This window comes from Scyliorhinus torazame, chromosome 5 (assembly GCF_047496885.1).
Source record: "Scyliorhinus torazame isolate Kashiwa2021f chromosome 5, sScyTor2.1, whole genome shotgun sequence".
In the NCBI taxonomy this organism is placed as follows: Eukaryota; Metazoa; Chordata; class Chondrichthyes; order Carcharhiniformes; family Scyliorhinidae; genus Scyliorhinus; species Scyliorhinus torazame.
In genome coordinates, this window is record NC_092711.1 from 71,433,126 (window position 1) to 71,457,247 (window position 24,122).

At 50.7% G+C, this 24,122-nt stretch overlaps 3 protein-coding genes across 5 annotated transcripts in view; 2 read left to right on the forward strand and 1 right to left on the reverse strand.

The window, feature by feature from the left end:
- Window positions 1-24,122, forward strand: part of LOC140418371 (uncharacterized) — a 294,193-nt gene that overhangs the window by 95,251 nt on the left and 174,820 nt on the right. The window lies entirely within an intron of this gene.
- Window positions 345-23,297, reverse strand: LOC140418369 (uncharacterized). Of its 3 annotated transcripts, none has more exons than XM_072501834.1 (2): window positions 23,200-23,297; window positions 345-2,166 (listed from the first exon to the last, which is right to left on the reverse strand). In XM_072501834.1, exon 2 carries the CDS (start codon window positions 2,066-2,068, stop codon window positions 1,061-1,063), a length of 1,008 nt encoding a protein of 335 aa, XP_072357935.1. In that variant the 5' UTR covers window positions 2,069-2,166; window positions 23,200-23,297; the 3' UTR covers window positions 345-1,060. The 3 variants fall into 3 exon arrangements, with proteins under 3 accessions (XP_072357935.1, XP_072357936.1, XP_072357934.1); XM_072501835.1 differs by lacking the exon at window positions 23,200-23,297 and adding an exon at window positions 15,026-15,098; XM_072501833.1 differs by lacking the exon at window positions 23,200-23,297 and adding an exon at window positions 4,798-6,264.
- LOC140422607 (leucine-rich repeat and immunoglobulin-like domain-containing nogo receptor-interacting protein 1) lies at window positions 17,147-20,542 on the forward strand. The gene is made up of 2 exons (XM_072507614.1): window positions 17,147-17,160; window positions 18,625-20,542. The coding sequence occupies exons 1-2, from the start codon at window positions 17,147-17,149 to the stop codon at window positions 20,540-20,542; spliced, it is 1,932 nt and encodes a 643-aa protein (XP_072363715.1).

Consider the following 24,122-nt stretch of genomic DNA (forward strand, 5'->3'; position numbering starts at 1 on the left):
TCCCAGGGTTTCCAACCCGGTACTTTAGGAAGGTCCAACCTTTCCAGGGAACTTGATAACACCAACCCTTCTTCGTAACGGGTTCGCCGGACTGCTTTGATTTCGTCAGAGTCTCCACCGAAACCGAACAGCAGGGCGTGGCCACACTCGGGACAGCAGAGGGGGAAACCAAAGTGGTAACAAGAGTACTCACGTTTGGTGCGCAAGTCCCTCCTCAGCGTCCGAATGCGATCAGTCTGTTACGCCGTCAGGTTCCAGGAAGGCTCCTGTGAAATCCCACTTCTGACACCAGATGAGGATTCTTTTGCAGCCAGTCCGGATGAAATGATCAGTCGAACACCTCGTAACTTTAACATGTTTATTTCTCGGCCGGGGCTAAAACCACTGTGTCTCGAGAGTCACAATAGCAAGCCAAAGTCAATACATCTAACAGCAGGATTTATACATTTTTGGTTCATTTCTGAGGGCAGCTCCCTCGCATTCCTATCTGTGCTCTCAGCTCAATTATAATTCAGCCCCCTCAATTATAATTATCTTTAAGCCTAGTGCACCCATTCCCAAGGCCGTTATTGCAGTTTGTCTGGTTCAAAAACAAGTGATACATTTTTGCTACCAGAAGCCTGTCTTGACATTTCTTCACACAAAGCTTTACCTAACATTTTGTTTTTCCCATAAAGTTCCAATCCATCTTGAGCCAAACTCTCATTTATCGATCATCAGCCAAACTCTCATTTATCGATCATCAGCCAAACTCTCAGCAGCAGAGGCAGTTGATCGGATTTACACAATCTCAGTCACAAAGAAGCTCCACAAGCTCCTCACACTTCTTGTTGGAGGCGAGGATGGAAGAGACAGGGGAGAGCGAGAGTACTTCAAAAGGAACTAACTTGTGTCAGAGATATTGGAAAGTTTCAACACACTGTGTATTTAACACCAATCTAATTTATTTGACTTTTAGCTAGAATATTAGCCCCTGTAAATGGGCTGGAGTTTGTTATCAGCAGAAATGAACATAGTTCAGTCCTGAATGTGGAATTAACAACAAAATCATTCACTGTGGTTACTTGTGGCCTCGTTGATGCTGCTGCAGGTTGGATGACTGAGTGAATCCCTTCCCACACTCTGAGCAGGCGAATGGCTTCTCCCCAGTGTGAACTCGCTCGTGTCTCAGCAAGTGGGATGACCGAGTGAAAGACTTCCCACACTTGGAGCAGGTGAATGGTCTCTCCCCAGTGTGAACTTGCTGGTGTCCGGACAGAGTGGACAACTGAATGAATCCCTTCCCACACTGAGAGCAGGTGAACGGCCTCTCCCCAGTGTGAATTCGCTGGTGAATCAGCAGGTGGGATGACCGAGTGAATCCCTTCCCACACTCGGAGCAGGTGAATGGTCTCTCCCCAGTGTGAACTCGCTGGTGGCTCTGCAGGTCATATGATCGAGTGAATCTCTTCCCACACTGAGCGCAGGCAAATGGCCTCTCCCCAGTGTGAATTCGCTGGTGATTCTGCAGGTTGGATGACTGAGTGAATCCCTTCCCACACTCTGAACAGGTGAACGGTCTCTCCCCAGTGTGAACTCGCTTGTGTTTCAGCAGGTTGGATGTATCACTGAATGCCTTCCCACACTTGGAGCAGGTGAATGGTCTCTCCCCAGTGTGAACTTGCTGGTGTCCGGACAGAGTGGACAACTGAGTGAATCCCTTCCCACACTGAGAGCAGGTGAACGGCCTCTCCCCAGTGTGAACTGGCTGGTGTCTCAGCAGGTTGGATGCATCACTGAATGCCTTCCCACACATGGAGCAGGTGAACAGTCTCTGCCCAGTGTGTATTTGCTGGTGTGTGGACAGGCTGGATGACTGAGTGAATCTCTTCCCACACTTGGAGCAGGTGAATGGTCTCTCCCCAGTGTGACTGCGTCGATGAATTTCCAGCTGGGATGGGTAAGTGAATCCTTTCCCACAGTCCGCACATTTCCACGGTTTCTTCTCCGTGTGACTGCATTTGTGGCATGTGAGGCCTGATGACGTGTCCGGTTTCTCCCCACTGTGAACGATGCTTTTTCCTTCCATATTCAGGATATGATAAATTGAGGCTCTGTCAGATCCTGATGTGATGCTTGGTTTGTGTTTCCGGACGTTGAAGCCTTTCCTTCGAACACCCGGTGAAACTGATTCAAAACAGAAAATAGAGTGAGAAAGAACCCACAAAAACACAAAGGTAGGTTGTGAAATTGAGCTGAATGAATCTGGCCATTTGTGGGGCCGGCACTGGGAACAAAAGTGACTATAAACACCCAACTGGCCCCTTTGGGAGGAGAGAGAAAGAGGTGAAGAGGGATTTTGTATATCTACACGACATATTAAAGAGAATAGATGGCAAAGCAAATTCGATCTTGAGCTTCATAAACAGTAATATTGATTCCGAAACAGGGAAGCCAGGCTTCCGGTGACACAGTGATTAGCACTGCTGCCTCACAGTGCCAGGGACCCGGGTTCAATTCCGGCCTTGGCAACTGTGTGTGTGGAGCTTGCACTTTCTCCCAGTGACTGCATGGGTTTCCACCCGGTGCTCAGGTTTCCTCCCACAGTCTGAAGAAGGGCAAGTTAGGTGGATTGGCCTTGATAAATTTCCCCTTCGTGTCCAGGAATGTGCAGGTTCGGTGGGGCTATGGGGTTACAAGGTCAGGGTAGGGGTGTGGGCCTAGGCAGGGTGCCCTTTCAGAGAATCGGTGCAGACTTGATGGGCCGAATGGCCTCCTGCTCTGTGGGAATTCTATGGTTCTACTTCTATTCTCTGAATCTTTATAAAGCTCTGGTCACCACTCGTCAGGAAGAATGTGAAAATTCTTGGAGAAGGTGCAGAGGAGATTTATCAGATGGTTCCAGCAAAGGAGGTTGAGGGCGACTTGATTCAGGGACAAAACCTTAGGCCAGATTTCCATCGGGTGGGCAAAGAAACTGTTTCTATTCACTGATCGTACAAGCAGTCGGGACACAGATGTAAAGTTTTGGGTAAAACCTGGATTGAACTATATAAGATGCTGAGGGGTCTTGACAGGATGGATGTGGTGAGAATGTTTCCTCTTGTGGGAGAATCTAGAACAGGGGGGTTACTGTTGCAAAATAAAGGGCCACCCATTTCAGATGGGGATAAGGATATTTTTTCTCTTGAGGGTTGTAGGACAGGGTGTGGCACAGTGGTTAGCATTGTTGCCTCACAGCACCAGGGACCCAGTCTATGACTCATCTTTCATTCCCTCACCTACAGTATAAATATCTCCCACTTTCTCTGTCTTTTAGCTTTGACAAAGAGTCATCTGGAATCGAAATGTGAGCTCCTTTCTCTCCCCACTGATGCTGCCAGACCTGCTGAGATTTTCCTGCATTTTCTCTTCTGGTCCCGGGTTCAATTCCGACCCTGGGTGACTGTGTGGCGTTTACACGTTCTCCCTGTATCTGTGTGGGTTTCCTCCGGGTGATCCGATTTCCTCCCACAGTTCAAAGGTCTGCAGGTTTGCTGGATTGGCCATGCTTAAATGGCCCTGAGTCTCCAACAATGTGCACGTTGGGTGGGATTATGAGGGTGGGGTGGGTAGCTCTTTCGGAGGGTTGATGCGGACTCGATGGGCTGAATGGGGTCAATCTGCACTGTAGAGATTCTATGACTTTGGAACACATCTTTAAAAGGCAGTGGAAGCAGTGTCCTTGGATATTTTTAAGGCAGAGCTGGATAGATTCTTGATAAGCAAGGAGGTGAAAGGTTATCGGTGTTGGCCAGAATGTGGAATTGAGGTTAAAATTAGATCTGCCAATGGGGCAGCACGGTGGCGCAGTGGTTAGCACTGCTGCCTCATGGGTCCGATCACAGCCCCGAGTCACTGTCCAGGTAGAGTTTGCACATTCTCCCCATGTCTGCGTGGGTCTCACCCTCACAACCCAAAGATGTGCCGGGTAGGTAAATTAGCCACAATAAATTGCCTTTTAATTGGGAATAAGTAAAGAATTGGGTACTTTAAATTTAAGGGAACAATATGAGAAAATAAAAGAAATAGGTATTCAAAATTATTTTTTTTAAATTCGATCAGCCGCAAACTTATTGAATACTGGAGCAGACCTGAGGGGACGACTCCCAGTTTGTGTAAGGAGCAGGCTCGAGGGGCCGACTCCCAGTTTGTGTGTAAGGTGCAGGCTCGAGGGGCCGACTCCTAGTTTGTGTGTAAGGAGCAGGCTCGAGGGGCCGACTCCCAGTTTGTGTGTAAGGTGCAGGCTCGAGGGGCCGACTCCTAGTTTGTGTGTAAGGAGCAGGCTCGAGGGGCCGACTCCCAGTTTGTGTGTAAGGAGCAGGCTCGAGGGGCCGACTCCCAGTTTGTGTGTAAGGTGCAGGCTCGAGGGGCCGACTCCTAGTTTGTGTGTAAGGAGCAGGCTCGAGGGGCCGACTCCCAGTTTGTGTGTAAGGTGCAGGCTCAAGGGGCCGACTCCTAGTTTGTGTGTAAGGTGCAGGCTCGAGGGGCCGACTCCCAGTTTGTGTGTAAGGAGCAGGCTCACCAAGACAGACGGTAACATTTGAATTGATTGAAAGTTTACTGATGACCATGAAACCATTGTCGCTTGTTGGTTCACTCATGTCCTTCAGTGAAGGAAATCTCTGTCTGGCCTACATGTGACTCCAGATCCACAGTCAGCTGACTCTTAAAATGCTCTCTGCGATGCACTCAGTTCAAGGGCAATTAGTGATGCTGGCCCAGCCAGCGACACCCACATCCCGTGAATGAACATAAAAGAAAATCTGCCATCCTTACCTGGTCTGGCCGACACGATTCCAAACCACAGCAATGTGGTTGACTCTTTAAATGCCCTCCGAGATCCAGCAGAGGGCAGTAGGATCCAGCAGAGGGTAGTAGAGCGGACCTGCTGATTGGCCGTTGCTGGGGGAATTTGCATACGTCCGTGTGCTCACCCTAACTTGGAGCCGTACCTGAACAAGAGACCCGAGCTGTTCCAGTGAAGACAAGCATCCAGCAGAGGGCAGTAGAGCGGAGCTGCTGATTGGCCGTTGCTGGGGAAATTTGCATACGTCCATGTGCTCACCCTAACTTGGAGGCGTACCTGAGCAAGAGACCCTAGCTGTTCAAGTGAAGACAAGCATCCAGCAGAGGGCAGTAGAACGGAGCTGCTGATTGGCCGTTGCAGGGGGAATTTGCATATGTCCGTGTGCTCACCCTAACCTGGAGGCGTACCTGAACAAGAGAGCCTAGCTGTTCAAGTGAAGACGGGCATCCAGCAGAGGGCAGTAGAGCGGAGCTGCTGATTGGCCGTTGCAGTGGAAATTTGCATACGTCCGTGCGCTCACCCTAACTTGGAGACGTACCTGAACAAGAGACCCTAGCTGTTCAAGTGAAGACAAGCATCCAGCAGAGGATAGTAGAGCGGAGCTGCTGATTGGCCGTTGCAGGGGAGATTTGCATATGTCCGTGTGCTCACCCTAACTTGGAGGCGTACCTGAACAAGAGACCGTAGCTGTTCAAGTGAAGACAAGCATCCAGCAGAGGGCAGTACAGCGGAGCTGCTGATTGACCGTTGCAGGGGAAATTAGCATACGTCTGTGTGCTCACCCTAACTTTGAGGTGGTTTGTGGAGGAGCTCTTGTCAAGTGACACTTAAACCTGAAACATTTCTTCAGTGTTTCCCTCCCTACCCCCTCCTCTAACCAAAAAAACGAACCGCTGTAAGGATCAAGAGGAAGGCTCGAGGGCAGGTAGAAGTGGAAAGTTGAACCGTGATGTCACAGCCTGCAGGTAAGGAATTGGCTGGTGACTGGTAAGTAGTTTTTATTTATTTTCCCTCATGTGTTATCGTGCGGGGCACAGAGGTTGCTGAGTGAGTGCTTGCTGAGAAGGGGAGTGAATAACAGGTAAGCTCTTTCTTTCCTTTTTTTATCTAGAGGGATGACAGGGAAGGTAGTGCAATGTTCCTCCTGCAGAATGTTTGAGGTGAGGGACGCCGTCAGTGTCCCTGCTGACTTCATCTGTGGGAAGTGCACCCATCTCCAGCTCCTCAGAAACCACGTTAGGGAACTGGAGCTGGAGTTGGATGAACTTCGGATCATTCGGGAGGCAGAGTTGGTCAAAGATAGAAGCTTCAGGGATGTAGTTACTCCGAAGAATAAAGATAGATGGGTGACGGTGAGAGGGGCTGGGAGGAAGCAGTCAGTACAGGGATCCCCTGTGGCCCGTTCCCCTTAGTAACAAGTATACCGCTTTGGATACTGTTGGGGGGGGGGGGGGGGGGGGGGAACTTACCAGGGTTAAGCCATGGGGTACAGGTCTCTGGCACAGAGTCTGTCCCTGTTGCTCAGAAGGGAAGGGAGGAGAGGAGTAGAGCATTAGTCATTGGAGACTCCATAGTTAGGGGGATAGATAGGAGATTCTGTGGGAACGAGAGAGACTCACGGTTGGTGTGTTGCCTCCCAGGTGCCAGGGTGCGTGATGTCTCGGATCGTGTTTTCGGGATCCTTAAGTGGGAGGGGGAGCAGCCCCAAGTCGTGGTCCACATAGGTACCAACAACATAGGTAGTAAAAGGGATGGGGATGTAAGGCAGGAATTCAGGGAGCTAGGGTGGAAACTTAGATCTAGGACAAACAGAGTTATTATCTCTGGGTTGGTACCCGTGCCATGTGATAGCGAGACGAGGAATAGGGAGAGAGAGGAGTTGAACACGTGGCTACAGGGATGGTTCAGGAGGGAGGGTTTCAGATTTCTGGATAATTAGGGCTCATTCTGGGGTCAGTGGGACCACTACAAACGCGATGGTCTGCACCTGGACCAGAGGGGTACCAATATTCTGGGGGGGAAATTTGCTAATGCTCTTCGGGAGGGTTTAAACTAGTTCAGCAGGAGCTTGGGAACCTGAATTATAGCTCCAGTATACAGGAGGTTGAGAGTAGTGAGGTCATGAGTAGGGTTTCAAAGTTGCAGGAGTGTACCGGCAAGCAGGAAGGTGGTTTAAAGTGTGTTTTTTGTTCAAAAGTGTGTTTTTTGTTCAAAAAGGGGAGCAGAGACAACCCCGGCAACTATAGACCGGTGAGCCTCACGTCTGTAGTGGGTAAAGTCTTGGAGGGGATTATAAGAGACAAGATTTATAATCATCTAGATAGGAATAATATGATCAGGGATAGTCAGCATGGCTTTGTGAAGGGTAGGTCATGCCTCACAAACCTTATCGAGTTCTTTGAGAAGGTGACTGAACAGGTAGACGAGGGTAGAGCAGTTGATGTGGTGTATATGGATTTCAGCAAAGCGTTTGATAAGGTTCCCCACGGTAGGCTATTGCAGAAAATACGGAGGCTGGGGATTGAGGGTGATTTAGAGATGTGGATCAGAAATTGGCTAGCTGAAAGAAGACTGAGGGTGGTGGTTGATGGGAAATGTTCAGAATGGAGTTCAGTCACAAGTGGAGTACCACAAGGATCTGTTCTGGGGCCGTTGCTGTTTGTCATTTTTATCAATGACCTAGAGGAAGGCGCAGAAGGGTGGGTGAGTAAATTTGCAGACGATACTAAAGTCGGTGGTGTTGTCGATAGTGTGGAAGGATGTAGCAGGTTACAGAGGGATATAGATAAGCTGCAGAGCTGGGCTGAGAGGTGGCAAATGGAGTTTAATGTAGAGAAGTGTGAGGTGATTCACTTTGGAAGGAATAACAGGAATGCGGAATATTTGGCTCATGATAAAGTTCTTGAAAGTGTGGATGAGCAAAGGGATCTAGGTGTCCATGTACATAGATCCCTGAAAGTTGCCACCCAGGTTGATAGGGTTGTGAAGAAGGCCTATGGAGTGTTGGCCTTTATTGGTAGAGGGATTGAGTTCCGGAGTCAGGAGGTCATGTTGCAGCTGTACAGAACTCTGGTACGGCCGCATTTGGAGTATTGCGTACAGTTCTGGTCACCGCATTATAGGAAGGACGTGGAGGCTTTGGAGCGGGTGCAGAGGAGATTTACCAGGATGTTGCCTGGTATGGAGGGAAAATCTTATGAGGAAAGGCTGATGGACTTGAGGTTGTTTTCGTTGGAGAGAAGAAGGTTAAGAGAAGACTTAATAGAGGCATACAAAATGATCAGGGGGTTGGATAGGGTGGACAGTGAGAGCCTTCTCCCGCGGATGGAAATGGCTGGCACGAGGGGACATAGCTTTAAACTGAGGGGTAATAGATATAGGACAGAGGTCAGAGGTAGGTTCTTTACGCAAATAGTGAGGCCGTGGAATGCCCTACCTGCGACAGTAGTGAACTCGCCAACATTGAGGGCATTTAAAAGTTTATTGGATAAACATATCGATGATAATGGCATAGTGTAGGTTAGATGGCTTTTGTTTCGGTGCAACATCGTGGGCTGAAGGGCCTGTACTGCGTTGTATTGTTCTATGTTCTATGTGTCTTCTTCAATGCCAGGAGCATCCGGAATAAGGTGGGTGAACTTGCGGCATGGGTTGGTACCTGGGACTTCGATGTTGTGGCCATTTCGGAGACATGGATAGAGCAGGGACAGGAATGGTTGTTGCAGGTGCCGGGATTTAGATATTTCAGTAAGCTCAGGGAAGGTGGTAAAAGAGGGGGAGGGGTGGCATTGTTAGTCAAGGACAGTATTACGGTGGCAGAAAGGACGTTTGATAAGGACTCATCTACTGAGGTAGTAGGGGCTGAGGTTAGAAACAGGAAAGGAGAGGTCACCCTGCTAGGGGTTTTCTATAGGCCCCCGAAAAGTTCCAGAGATGTAGAGGAGAGGATTGCAAAGATGATTCTGGATAGGAGCGAAAGCAACAGGGTAGTTGTTATGGGGGACTTTAACTTTCCAAATATTGACTGGAAACGCTATAGTTCGAGTAAATTAGATGGGTCCGTTTTTGTCCAATGTGTGCAGGAGGGTTTCCTGATACAGTATGTAGATAGGCCAACGAGAGGCGAGGCCATATTGGATTTGGTACTGGGTAATGAACCACGACAGGTGTTAGATTTGAAGGTAGGTGAGCACAATTCGATTAGGTTTACTTTTGTGATGGAAAGGGATAGGTATATACCGCAGGGCAAGAGTTATATCTGGGGAAAGGCAATTATGATGCGATGGGGCAAGACTTAGGATACATCGGATGGAGGGAAAAACTGCAGGGGATGGGCACAATGGAAATGTGGAGCTTGTTGAAGGAACAGCTACTGCGTGTCCTTGATAAGTATGTACCAGTCAGGGAGGAAGTGGTCGAGTGAGAGAACCGTGGTTTACTAAAGCAGTCGAAACAATTGTCAAGAGGAAGAAGGAGGCTTGTGTAAAGATGAGACATGAAGGTTCAGTTAGGGCGCTCGAGAGTTACAGGTTAGCTAGGAAGGACCTAAAGAGAGAGCTAAGAAGAGCCAGGAGGGGACATGAGAAGTCTTTGGCAGGTAAGATCAAGGATAACCCTAAAGCTTTCTATAGATATGTCAGGAATAAAAGAATGACTAGGGTACGTGTAGGGCCAGTCAAGGACAGTAGTGGGAAGTTGTGCTTGGAGTCCGAGGAGATAGGAGAGGTGCTAAATGAATATTTTTCGTCAGTATTCACACAGGAAAAAGACAATGTTGTCGAGGAGAATACTGAGTTTCAGGCTACGAGACTAGAAGGGCTTGAGGTTCATAAGGAAGAGGTGTTAGCAATTCTGGAAAGTGTGAAAATAGATAAGTCACCTGGGCCGGATGGGATTTGTCCTAGAATTCTCTGGGAAGCTAGGGAGGAGATTGCTGAGCCTTTGGCCTTGATCTTTAAGTCATCTTTGTCTGCAGGAATAGTGCCAGAAGACTGGAGGATAGCAAATGTTGTCCCCTTGTTCAAGAAGGGGAGTAGAGATAACCCCGGTAACTATAGACCAGTGAGCCTTACTTCTGTTGTGGGAAAAATCTTGGAAAGGTTTCGAAGAGATAGGATGTATAATCATCTGGAAAGGAATAATTTGATTAGAGATAGTCAACATGGTTTTGTGAAGGGTAGGTCGTGCCTCACACACCTTGTAGAGTTCTTTGAGAAGGTGACCAAACAGGTGGATGAGGGTAAAGCAGTTGATGCGGTGCATATGGATTTCAGTAAAGCGTTTGATAAGGTTCCCCAAGGTAGGCTACTGCAGAAAATACGGAGGCCTGGGATTCAGGGTGATTTAGCAGTTTGGATCAGAAATTGGCTAGCTGGAAGAAGACAAAGGGTGGTGGTTGATGGGAAATGTTCAGACTGGAGTCCAGTTACTAGTGGTGTACCACAAGGATCTGTTTTGGGGCCACTACTGTTTGTCATTTTTATAAATGACCTGGAGGAGGGCGTAGAAGGATGGGTGAGTAAATTTGCAGATGACACTAAAGTCGGTGGAGTTGTGGACAGTGCGGAAGGATGTTACAAGTTACAGAGGGACATAGATAAGCTGTAGCGCTGGGCTGAGAGATGGCAAATGCAGTTTAATGCAGAAAAGTGTGAGGTGATACATTTTGGAAGGAATAACAGGAAGACTGAGTACTGTGCTAATGGTAAGATTCTTGGCAGTGTGGATGAGCAGAGAGATCTCGGTGTCCATGTACATAGATCCCTGAAAGTTGCCACCCAGGTTGAGAGGGTTGTTAAGAAGGCGTACGGTGTGTTCGCTTTTATTGGTAGAGGGATTGAGTTTAGGAGCCATGAGGTCATGTTGCAGCTATACAACACTCTGGTGCGGCCGCATTTGGAGTATTGCGTGCAATTCTGGTTGCCGCATTATAGGAAGGATGTGGAAGCATTGGAAAGGGTGCAGAGGAGATTTACCAGAATGTTGCCGGTATGGAGGGAAGATCTTATGAGGAAAGGCTGAGGGACTTATGGCTGTTTTCGTTAGAGAGAAGAAGGTTGAGAGGTGAATTAATTGAGGCATACAAGATGATCAGAGGATTGGATAGGGTGGACAGTGAGAGCCTTTTTCCTCGGATGGTGATGTCTAGCACGAGGGGGCATACCTTTAAATTGAGGGGAGATAGATATAAGACAGATGTCAGAGGTAGGTTCTTTACTCAGAGAGTAGTAAGGGCGTGGAATGCCCTGCCTGCTACAGTAGTGGACTCGCCAACACTAAGGACATTCAAATGGTCATTGGATAGACATATGGACAATAAGGGAATAGTGTAGATGGGCTTTAGAGTGGTTTCACAGGTCGGCGCAACATCGAGGGCCAAAGGGCCTGTATTGCGCTGTAATGTTCTATGAGATGGCTGAGCAAGCCACTCAGTTTAAGGGAAATTAGGGATGGGCAATAAATGTTGGCCCAGCCAGTGACTCCCACAAATGATTGAAATAAAATCCTGGAGACTCCAGTCAGTCAATCCGGGAGAGTTGCCATCCGGTCCAGGCACCTTGTCCTCTGTAAAGATGGCGACCGGTAACCCGGGCCTGTCACCGCTCAGCTCTCACTCTATTCGGTGCTGTTTAAGACTGGACCGTTAACATTTTCCTCGGGAGTTGAAGCCTCCACGGGGTATTTATGAAGCCTCCCGGCTCACTCCGCAGCTTCTATTGCTCCCGGCTACAATCCTGAAAGTTGCTTGATTATTTCTTTCCCGCTCCTCGCATCGTCAGCGACAACCTGAACTGCAGATGCGCCGGGCACAGCCCGAACGGTGACAGTGCCCAGTGAGTGATTGGCGGCGGTACCGGACCAATAGGAATTGTGAGGGTTGGCCTGGCGGACCAGATGGGAGCAGCTGGTCCTCCAACCGATGGTAGTGAGTGAGGGGCGGGGCTGGACTGTGAGTGAAGCATGCGCAGTGCGGGTGATGGGCAGACGGGTCCACAATGGGTAAAGGGGGGGATGGTGGGGCGGAGGATTCGGTGGGTGGACGGAGAGGCTCCGGAAACCACGGGAATAAACTGAGCGGACCCCCCCTCCCCCCGTTTACACCGACCAGGGCCGCAGCTCCCAGATCAATGAAGAGCCGCTTTGTATCAGGTTGGTCATTGGTTCCAGAGGTTGTTCCCTGGTCTCCAGCGTCGCTTCTTTATCAGTGAATCATTGAACGGTTACAATGCAGATTGAGGCCATTCAGCCCGTCCTGTTTGTGCTGGCTCTCTTTGCCAGAGCAAATCAGCTCCTCCCACTCCCCTGTCCTTTCACCAACAAGACCAGCAGCAAATATTCCCCATCCCCAGTTACCTGTGGAGAAGATGATGTTTGACCTTCTTGACCCGCTGCAGTCTGTGTGGTGAAGGTGCTCCCACAATGCTGGAGTTACAGGTTATTCACCTTATTGGTTAGGAATCGAACAGAGTGATCAGGGATCACCCAATTAGTAGGGTCCAAACTGAAGGACCGCCCAAAAGAGCACGAAAACCCCCCAAGTATAAGAAGAGTTTGCCACATGTTCGTCCTCTCTTGGACCTGGTACCCCGGTCCGGCCATCTCCAATTGCAACAACACCAGAAGCAAGTCCAAGTTTAACGCTCGCTACCAGACGGATGAGTCCCGCTGAGCAGCAGTTACTCCTTCGGACTCGATAGATCCAGAATCGACCAGTGGCTACTGTTTCTCTGACCTAAACCGGGTGTCCGAAGTCAAGTACAGGTTGTCATAGTCGATAGGTGTAGTTAACTAGTAGTGTTTATGTTGCATGACTAATTGTGTGTAAATAAAATAGCCTTGACCTTGAACTAACTAACTGGTGTTTGGCTCTTTGGTCGATAGCCGGTTGAACCTTGTGGTGGTATCATTTGATTCCTGGCGACGCGAAGCATTAGAATATAGATAACATAGAAAGAAGGGCAAACTCACTGATTGCCATCATTGGAACTGAGCCACAGAAAGGACAGAGTAAAAGAAGAAAAGGCAACAATTTGATTGGTCGATTGGCCTCCTTCTGCACTGAAGGAATTCTATGGTTCTGAGACTCCATTTGTCAACAGAATATTCATCAATAATTTGGTTTTCTGCAATTTTGATTTGTGGGCTCAGATTGAATCAAGGCATCAGAAACAGGAACAGGAGTCGGTTATTCAGTCCATGTTCTAAACATGCAGGATATTTTGAAGCAAAGAGATTTTCTGAAGCATCAACACCAGGATGTGTAAAGAAATGGGACAGGAGCCTGGGTCTTTGCTGCATCATCAACAGATCAAGAGTCAAGGATTGCTTCCTGAGATTGGAAGGTAACTCACGGAGTTCCCACATTCCAAATCAGAGACAGGGAACGACAGGCCCCACAATCACAGGGAAGATGCTTGAGGATCCTAACAGATTCAGTTTCTGATCACTGTGGTGGAGAAGGAGCCATTAGACATTCTCAAATGGCTTCTGAAAAACAAGGTCACGTCTTAATAATAACAATAATCTGTATTGTCACAAGTAAGCTTACATTAACACTGCAATGAAGTTACTATGAAAAGCTCCCAGTTGCCACATTCCGGCGCCTGTTCGGGTACACAGAGCGATAATTCAGAATGTCCAAATTACCCAACAGCACGTCTTTCGGGACTTGTGGGAGGAAACCAACGCAGACACGGGGAGAACGTGTAGCCTCCAATAGACAGTGACCCAAGCCAGGAATCAAACCTGGGACCCTGACCCTGGACATTGAATTCTCCCGAACAGGCGTCGGGATGTGGCGACTAGGGGCTTTCACAGTAACTTCATTGCTGTGTTAATGTAAGCCGACTTGTGACAGAGGATTATTATTATAAATAAATCAAATCAAAACTGGCTCGTTGGTCCAGGGGTAAGATTCTCGCTTCAGGGGTTGTACTCTATGAAAATGTGAGAGGTCCCGGGTTCAAATCCCAGATGAGCCCTTTGATGTTGTTTCTTATTGGGGGCAGCACGGTAGCATAGTGGTTAGCACAATTGCTTCACAGCTCAAGGGTCCCATGTTCGATTCCCGGCTTGGGTCACTGTCTGTGCGGAGTCTGCACGTTCTCCCCGTGTGTGCGTGGGTTTTCTCCGGGTGCTCCGGTTTCCTCCCACAGTCCAAAGATGTGCAGGTCTGGTGGACTGGCCATGCTAAATTGCCCTTCGTGTCCAAAATTGCCCTTAGTGTTGGGTGGGGTTACTGGGTTATAGGGACAGGGTGGAGGTGTGGGCTTGGGTAGGGTGCTCTTGCCAAGAGTCGATGCAGACTCGATGGACCGAATGGCCTCCTTCTGCACTGTAAATTCTATGATAACCTATGAAACCTGGGTGAGGGTCACATTCAGGAGAAGTTATTAAAATGGAACCACATACAGATAAACTATATCAGGATTTACTGATATTTCCATTTGAATCACTGCTCCTGGCACCTGACACCTCTTGATCCATCACATCAACATTTGGCGGAACTGACTGCGCTGAGGTCTGTCTTGGATTAAAAACTGGAGGATCACTTGTCATCACAGAATCCTAGACATTTACAGCACAGAGGCCATTCAGCCCATTGTGTCTAGTGTTGGCTGAAAATTCCTTGTCCAGTCTAATCCCATTTTCCACCTCTTGGTCTGTAGCCTGCAGATCACACAAACTCCACATACGATGAGGGTTTCTGTCTCTACCTCCCTTTCAGACAGAGTTCCAGATCCCCACCACCCCGGGTGAAGAAAATCCTCAATTCCCCTCTAATCCTTCCAACAGATACTTAAATCTCTGGCCCCAGGTTACTGATCTGTTTGTTCATGAAATAGGTCCTTCTGCCATCTGATCCACTATATCTGGGACCCTCAATGTTGCACACCTCAATTAAATGTCCACTCAGCCTCCTCTGTTCCACAGAAAACAATCGATCCAATCGTTCCTCTTGTTAAAATTCCCTAATCCTGGAAACATCCAGAAAAACCTCTTCCGTACTCTCTCCAGGAAGAATGTGATTGTACTGGAATGTGGTGACCAGAACTGTGCTCAGTGCTCTAGCTGTGATCTAACTCATGTTTTTTAGTTCTAGAATACCCATTCTCTAACCTTCAATGTGATGGAAACTGACAGCTGCAACCTGTCAGCATTTGAAAGATATTTACAAATGATTCGAGAGTTTCTTACAGTTGGGATCTTTCTCTGTTCTGTCCATTCGAGGTGTTTGATAAAAGACTTTCTCCTGTGAATATCCAGCTGGAATTTTGGGCCTTGACGTGTTTCCTTGTTCATCTTGTTGCCTCTAATCATTGAATCTTGTGGTATCAGACACCAGAGAATCAAACTCCCAGCAACAGATTGTCTTTTACTGACTTTCTTAACAGCTCTGCAATAATACAGGCATAGTCATTCCTTACATAGTTCTGGTCCTCAGTGAAATACTTAAATGATGAGCTTTAGATGTTCTTCATATATTCCACAGGAAACTAAGGCGCCCACCAGAGAGTAAGGGAGTGAATCTGAACCGTGTCCCCGGGAAAGGAGCACCCTTGGGACCAGCCATCTGCCTTTCCCTCGGGGAACAGAACCGATGGGGACCTCGCCGCAAACCACACATCAAGGAAGCCCCCAAAGCCGGCCTGCCTTTCAAATCGGCCCGTGGGGAGGTATATTAAGCTCGTCTCCACTCAATAACGCCAATCTCAGCCGGAAATCGGAGTGGGAAATCATTAACCAGTGGCTCTGTGCGGGAAATCATTAACCAGTGGCTCTGTGTGCGGCAAATCATTAACCAGTGGCTGTGTATGCGGCAAATCATTAACCAGTGGCTCTGTGTGCGGCAAATCATTAACCAGTGGCTCTGTGTGCGGCAAATCATTAACCAGTGGCTGTGTGTGCGGCAAATCATTAACCAGTGGCTCTGTGTGCGGCAAATCATTAACCAGTGGCTCTGTGTGCGGCAAATCATTAACCAGTGGCTCTGTGTGCGGCAAATCATTAACCTGTGGCTGTGTGTGCGGCAAATCATTAACCAGTGGTTCTGTGTGCGGCAAATCATTAATCAGTGGCTCTGTGTGCAGCAAATCATTAACCAGTGGCTCTGTGTGCGGCAAATCATTAACCAGTGGCTCTGTGTGCGGCAAATCATTAACCAGTGGCTCTATGTGCAGCTATTCATTAACCAGTGGCTCTGTGTGCGGCAAATCATTAACCAGTGGATCGGTGTGCGGCAAATCATTAACCAGTGGCTGTGTGTGCGGCAAATCATTAACCAGTGGCTCTGTGTGCGGCAAATCAATAACCAGTGGCTCTGTGTGCGACAAATCATTAACCAGTGGCTCTGTGTGCGGCAAATCAATAACCAGTGGCTCTGTGTGCGACAAATCATTAACCAGTGGCTCTGTGTGTGGGAAATCATTAACCAGTGGCTCTGTGTGCGGCAAATCATTAACCAGTGAACAGAGTTAATTTTCAGAGAACCACTTTCACTTGGAATTATTTTTCCATGGAAGTGGCTGATCAGCCATGATATTGTAGAGAAGAGCATGCTCAATGGGCTGAATGGCCTGCTCCTTTCCTATGTACCAGTCCTGGGAGTGTTTGTTGGGGACAGTGTAGAGGGGGCTTTACTCTGTATCTAACCCCGTGCTGTACCTGTCCTGGGAGTGTTTGATGGCGACAGTGCAGAGGGAGCTTTACTCTGTATCTAACCCTGTGCTGTACCTGTACTGGGAGTGTTTGATGGGGACAGTTTAGAGGGAGCTTTACTCTGTATCTAACCCCGTGCTGTACCTGTCCTGGGAGTGTTTGATGGGGAGAGTGTAGAGGGAGGTTTACTCTGTATCTAACCCCGTGTTGTACCTGTCCTGGGAGTGTTTGATGGAGACAGTGTAGAGGGAGCTTTACTCTGTATCTAACCCCGTGCTGTACCTGTCCTGGGAGTGTTTGATGGGGACAGCGTAGAAGGATGGAGCTTTACTCCCTGTCTAACACGTTGCTCTGTGTAGATCAATGTTGGTCACACTCCAGCTTTTCACACTTTGAACCGGTGTTTTCTCTTTCTGCACCTGTGTTATCCATGTCAAATGTTTAAATATTCAGGAGGAACAATGTTTATGTTGAAACCCGATCGAGCCCCTCGTCCAGAACCTGAGCCACAGGCTACAGCTGGTGTGTAACCTGTAACCAGATCCCAGCAGCATTAAAACAAGCTGACAACCGACAGTAGCTCCTTGTATAGCGAAAGCTGCTCCCGGACTGTCAGCAGAAACAGGACCGAAGAAGACCCTCAAGCTCTTCGCCAGAAATATGAAGCTAATGAGGTAATCACAATTTGCAGTCAAATATATTCAACCCCTCCCATCTCTCTCTGTACCCCGAAGCCCGACCTTGCATAGAAATTTGGGAAGGACACAAAGGCGTTTGTGGGAGCGAGGTGAAGCAACAAGAGGGGATGATGATTGGGGGGGGGGGGGTTGTGGAGGGTAGTGGAGAGGATCTGAGAGGGAAGGTGGACAAGGCTGTGTCATGGGGGCGGCTGCGGGGGGAGGGGGGGGCGGATTCCGGAGGGGTCCATTCCAGAGGAGGGAGGTCCTAGAGGCCTCGGGGAACATGGAACATTACAGCACAGTACAGGCCCTTCGGCCCTCGATGTTGGTGCTGGTGGTGTTCGGGACACCGGGGATCCTGTGTGTGAGAGGGCTCCTGTGAGCGTTTGGGAAAGGTGTTCCTGTGTCCGCAGGCGTGTGTCTGGGGGAGGTGGGGCATCCTGTATCTGGGTGTGGGGGGGGTCCTGTGTGTGGAGGCAGGGAGGGGGAGAAAGAGATGTCCTGTGGGCGTGTGTCTGGGGGGAGTTTTCCTGTGTGTGGGGAGGGGGGGGGTCTTGTGTGTGGATGTGTGTCTGGGGGAGGTGTCCTGTGTGAGGGGGAGGTGTCCTGTGTGTGGGTGTGTGTCTGCGGGCAATGTCCTGTGTGTGGGCGTGTGCCTGGAGGAGGTGGTCTGTGTGTGGGTGCATGTCTTGGGGAGGTGTCCTGTGTGTGTGGGGGGGTCCTGTGTGTGGGTGCGTGTCTGGGGAGGTGTCCTGTGTGTGGGAGAGGTGTCCTGTGTGTGGGTGTGTGTCTGGGGAGGTGTCCTGTGTGTGGGTGCGTGTCTGGGGAGGTGTCCTGTGTGTGGGGGAGGTGTCCAGTGTGTGGGTGGGTGTCTCGGGGAGGTGTCCTGTGTGTGGGTGTGTGTCTGGGGGCAATGGCCTGTGTGTGGGGTGTGTGTCTGGGGAGGTGTCCTGTGTGTGGGGGAGGTGTCCTGTGTGTGGGAGAGGTGTCCTGTGTGTGGGGAGGTGTCCTGTGTGTGGGTGTGTGTCTAGGGGAGGTGTCCTGTGTGTGGGGGACGTGTCCTGTGTGGGGTGTGTGTCTGGGAGGTGTCCTGTGTCTGGGGAGGTGTCCTGTGTGTGGGGGAGGTGTCCTGTGTGTGGGTGTGTGTCTGGGGGAGGAGGTGTCTGGGGAGGTGTCTTGTGTTTGTGGGTGTGTGTGGGGGACGTGTCCTGTGTGGGGTGTGTGTCTGGGGAGGTGTCCTGTGTGTGGGGAGGTGTCCTGTGTGTGGGGGACGTGTCCTGTGTGGGGTGTGTGTCTGGGGAGGTGTCCTGTGTGTGGGTGTGTGTCTGGGGGCAATATCCTGTGTGGGGTTTGTGTCTGGGGGAGGTGTCCTGTGTGTGGGGGAGATGTCCTGTGCGTGGGTGTGTGTCTGGGGGGTCCAGCTCCCCTCACTGACCCCCTGTTTTGTTTGCTTTACAGGCCGTGGGGCAGGACGTTGTTGCTGGCAGTGAGGCCTCCTCTCCTCCCCCTGCTCCTCCTCCTGGGTACGGGGCTCGGCTGCCCCTCAGACTGCCTCTGCTGGAGCCCCAACCGGACGGTGAGCTGCTCGTCCCGGGGGCTGGAGTCGCTGCCGCGGGGGATCCCGGCTGGCACGCGGGCGCTGGACCTAAGTGACAACCGGCTGGAGTGGCTGGACTGGGGCCCGGGACGGGGCCTGAGCCGCCGGCTGGAGGAGCTGGAATTGGGCCACAACCGGCTGCGGGAGCTGGAGGCCGGCGCCCTGGGGTGGCTGCAGCGCCTGGGCCTCGGCCACAACCTACAGCGCTACCTGCAGCCCGGAACCCTCCTCGGCCTGGCCGCCCTGCGCAGCCTGGAGCTGGCTGGCAACCCGCTGCTGCTGCTCGGCGACCACACCTTCCGCAGCTTGGCCGCCCTGCGCACCCTCAGCCTGGGCTCCCCCGAGCTGGCCTGGGCCGGCCCGCGAGCCTGGGCCGGCCTCAGCGGCCTCAACCAACTCACCGTCCGCGGTGCCGCGCTGACCTGGCCACCCGGTGCTGCCCTCTCCCCCCTCCTCAACCTGACCGCCCTCCGCCTGCTGGCCTTCCCCAAGGCCGCCGCCCTGCCCGGCCGCCCCTTCCAGGACCTCTCCCGCCTCCGTCTGCTGGAAATCGACTCCTGGGCCTCACTGGCCCAACTAGGCCCCGATTGCCTCCAGGGCCTCAATTTGGTTTGGCTCTCAATCACCCGCTGCAACCTCAGCACTGTCCCCTATGCCAGCCTGAGGACTCAGGCCTACCTGCGCTTCCTCAACCTCTCCTATAATCCCATCAGTGCCATCCGCGGAGCGATGCTGCAGCACGTAACCCGCCTGGAGGAGCTGCGATTGGTGGGCGGCCGTCTGCGCATCATCCATGACGCCGCCTTCCGCGGCCTCGTCTACTTCCGGCTGCTGGACGTCACGGCCAATCAGTTGGCCAGCTTGCCGGCTGCTGCCTTCCGCTCGCTGGCCTCCCTCCAGAGCCTGGGCCTCGGCCTCAACCCGCTGGCCTGCGACTGCCGCCTGCTCTGGATCGTCCACCGGCGCCACCGCCTCCGCTTCCTGGGCCCCCAGCCGCCCACCTGCGCCTCCCCGCCGTCCCTCCGCGGCCGCCGCCTGCCCGAGGCCGCCGGCTCCCTCCCTGCCAGCACCTTCAGTTGCCGCCGGCCCCGCATCCGCGACAAGAGGCCGCAGCCCCGAGAGGGCCAGACAGTCACCCTCCGCTGCTCGGCCGACGGCCAGCTGCCGCCCCTCATCCTGTGGCTCAACCCACGGCGCCAGCGGCTGGGCCACCCCGAGGCGGGGATGAGCCTCCCCGGGGGCCTGGGCCTAGTATCTGAAAATCTGGGCCTGAACCCCGAGGACCGCGGCCTCCTCCCTGGACGTCCGGACCCCAGCCTGACCCCCGCGCCCCCGCTCCTCTCCGGACCCGCCGTGGGCCGCAGCCGCCTCTTGCCAGACGGCAGCCTGCAGATCACCTCGGTCCGCCGCATGGACTCCGGCACCTATCGCTGTGTGGCCCGCAACGCCGGCGGCAACGACACGGCCTCGGCCTCGCTACAGGTGCGGCCGCTCTCGCTACAGGAGCTGGGACTGGCTGGGCGCTCCGACTCCCGGGCCAAGGCCGGCCTACGGCCCGGATATCCCTTCGACACCCACACGCTGCTGGTGGCCACCACCATGGGCTTCGCCTCATTCTTCACCGTGGTGTCGCTCTGCTTCACTTTACTCTTCATCTGGAGCCGGGCCAGCGGGCCCATCAAACACAACAACATCCATGTTGACTTCGTGCCGCACGCGGGCGGGGGCGGCAGAGGTGGCGACGGGGACGACGCCAAATTCAACATGAAGGTGGTCTGAGGGCTGACGTCACTGTCCGAGACGTCACTGCGACCCCATCTATGCCTCAATTGCTAAAGGACAAGTGTCCCATATGCCTTTTTCACCATCCTATTAACCTGTCCTTCCACCTTCAGGGATCTCAGAACAAACACACCACGGTCCCTTTGTTCCTCAGACGCCCCAGTGTCATGCCGTTCATTGAATGCTTCGTTGTCAAATTACGCCTGCCAAAGTGTGTCACCTCACATTTTTCAGGGTTAAATTCCATCTGCCACGTTTCTGCCCATTTGACCATCCTGTCTATATCTTCCTATAACCAAAGACACTCAAACTCACTGTTAACCACCAGGCCAAGCTGTGTGACATCCATAAAGGTAATGATTCTACCCCACACATCGTCATCTATGGCGTTTATATAAATGACAAACAACAGGGGACCCAGCGCAGATCCCTGTGGTACGCCACTGGACACTGGCTTCCAGACACTAAAGCAGCCATCTGTCATCTTCCTCTGTCTCCTACAGCCAAGCCAATTTTGAATCCACCTTATCATGTTACTCTGTATCACATGTGTATTTGTCTTCTTTATAAAGTCTCCCATGTGGGATCTTGGCAAAGGCTTTGCTGAAATCTATGTAAACTACATCACTACCACCATCGACATACCTGGTGTCAATCAATCAATCAAAATTTGTTAGGCATGACCTCCCGCTGACAAAGCCATGCTGACTATTCCTGATCAAACCTTGCCTCTTCAAGTGGAGATAGATTCTCTCCTTCTGAATTTTCTCCGATAGGTTCCCTACCACTGATGCGAGACTCACTGGTACTTAGTTCCCTGGCTTATCTCTACAACCTTTCTTAAATAGTGGGATCATATTAGCTGATCTGCAGTCCTCTAGCACCGACCTCGTCGCTAAAGAGCAATTAAAAATTTGGGTCGGGGCCCCTGCAATCTCACCTCCCACAGCATCCTGGGACACAATTCATCCAGACCTGGAGATTTGTCCACTTTTAAGCTTGCCAACACTTCCAATGTCTTGTCACTCCCTCTGTCAATTCGCTCAAGAACCTCACAGTTTCTCTCCCCGAGTTCCAAGTCTATCTCCTCATTCTCTTGGCTGGAGACGGATGTGAAATATTTATTCAACACCCAACCAATGTCCTCTAAAGTTTCTCTCCATTTAGATAATAAAATTGCCTTTTTATTCCTCTGACCAAAATTGATAACCTCACACTTATGCATGTTAAATTCCATCTTATCAAATGTATTCTGGAAGTCCAAACACATCTACAGTACCCCCATTATCCGCCTGGCTTGTTACATCTTCCAAGAACTCCAACAAATGAGTCAAACACGATTTACCCTTTACAAAACCACACTACAAAGTCTTACAACATCAGGTGAAAGTCCAACAGGTTTGTTTCGATGTCACTAGCTTTCGGAGCGCTGCTCCTTCCTCAGGTGAATGAAGAGGTATGTTCCAGAAACATATATATAGACAAATTCAAAGATGCCAGACAATGCTTGTAATGCGAGCATTAGCAGGTGATTAAATCTTTACAGATCCAGAGATGGGGTAACCCCAGGTTAAAGAGGTGTGAATTGTGTCAAGCCAGGACAGTTGGTAGGATTTCGCAGGTCAGATGGCGGGGGATGAATGTAATGCGACATGAATCCCAGGTCCCGGTTGAGGCCGCACCAATGTGTGCGGAACTTGGCTATAAGCTTCTGCTCGGCGATTCTGCGTTGTCGCGCGTCCTGAAGGCCGCCTTGGAGAACGCTTACCCGGAGATCAGAGGCTGAATGCTCTTGACTGCTGCCCCGACTGGAAGGGAACATTCCTGCCTGGTGATTGTCGCGCGATGTCCGTTCATTGCCACACTGACTCTGATGGATTGCGGTTTGGCTTTCCAAAAGTCCAATTACTACTTCCTCAATAATGGATTCCAACAGTCTCCCAACTACAGGCTTAAACTAACTAGTTTCCTACTTTTTGAACAGGAGGGATTACATTAGACTTTTCTACTAATGCAGTGACATTGTCACTGGATCAGTGTCTCCCCCCCCCCCGGTCTCTACGAGGTTGTTTGCGGAGAGGAGCCAGAAGCAGCGGATAGTGAGAGTGGAGAATGTCCATCGGGGCTGGTTTAGCACACTGGGCTAAATCACTGGCTTTCAAAGCAGACCAGCAGCACGGTTCAATTCCCGTACCAGCCTCCCCGAACAGGCGCCGGAATGTGGCGACTAGGGGCTTTTCACAGTAACTTCATTTGGAGCCTACTTGTGACAATAAGCGATTTTCATTCATTGTTTCATTCAGCTCTCGGGCAGCACTGAGGATTTGTAAACCCCGCCTCCCGACACTGACCTCTCACCTGATACCTCACAATGCCAGGGCAATGATTGACGGCAGCTCCTGACCAATAGGGTGAAGGGGTGGATTCGAAAAGCCGGTGGGAATCGGCTGGTCCTCCAGCCAATCGGAGTGAACAAGGAGGCGGGACTGGGCCGAGTGAAGCATGCGCAGTGCGATTAATGGCGGCGTTCTTTCTCGGATGTATGATCCGTAAAGGAGGGAATGGCAGGACCGAGGGAGAGCTCAATTAGGCGCGTCGTTGTACACACTTCTTAAACATGTTATCTTAACCGAAAATCCTGAAAAATAACCTACCGGTATCGGGGGGGACCTGAGCGGGGCCTGCAGCTTTCTCACAGACGAGACTAAATGGCGGCCATCTCTCTCGCGCGTACTAGAGGGGCTGCGCATGCGCATTCGTCAACGTTCTTGGGGCACGAGCAGCAATGCGCGCGCGCGCATCCACCGTCTGTCTTGGGGGCAGCAGCGGAGCGCATGCTCAGTCGCCATCATTGCAATATTTTTGGAATGTTTCACCATGACAGACTCACTCTGAGTTGCAAATTCTTATTTATGAGGCAGAACAATGATACATGTCCAGGGCAGTGACAATAATTCGTATTTATTGTGCCTTGACAAAATCAAGCATTTTAACACATCGCAGAGAAACGTTATAAAATAACAATTGACACTGAGCAACATGAGGAGATATTAGGAGAATCTTAATGGAGGAAAGTGAGTGAGAGAGTCGGAGAATTTGAAGGAGGAAATTCCAGAGCTTGTGGCCCAGTCAAATGATAAAAGGCCAGTAATGGTGGACCGAATAAATCAGGTATGCTGTAGTGGCCAGAATTAAATTAGTGTAGAGATCTTGAAGGGGTGTGTGAGGAGATTACAGAGATCAGGATGATCACAACTATAGGAATCGAAGAATGGGAAATTTCAACTTTTGGTACTTCTTAAAAGGAAAGTGAGCACAGGGGATGGGTAAACAAGACTTGTTTGTATTGTATTTGTTTTATTGTCACATGTACTGAAGTACAGTGAAAAGTATTCTTTTCGTACAGTCATAAGTTCGGATATGGAGATGCTGGCATTGAACTGGGGTGAGCACAGTAAGAAGTCTTACAACACCAGGTTAAAGGAGGAAGGAGCAGTGCTCTGAAAGCTAGTGATTTGAAACAAACCTGTGTAAGGACTTTAACCTGGTGTAAGACCTCTTACTGCAGTCATAAGTT

Coding starts and splice junctions, on each gene's coding strand:
- LOC140418369 (XM_072501833.1), bottom strand. CDS start 4,939: ATGCAAATTCCCCCAGCAACGGCCAATCAGCAGGTCCGCTCTACTACC. Junction 2,167..4,797: donor AATCGTGTCGGCCAGACCAG/GTAAGGATGGCA, acceptor GTTTTGAATCAG/TTTCACCGGGTGTTCGAAGG.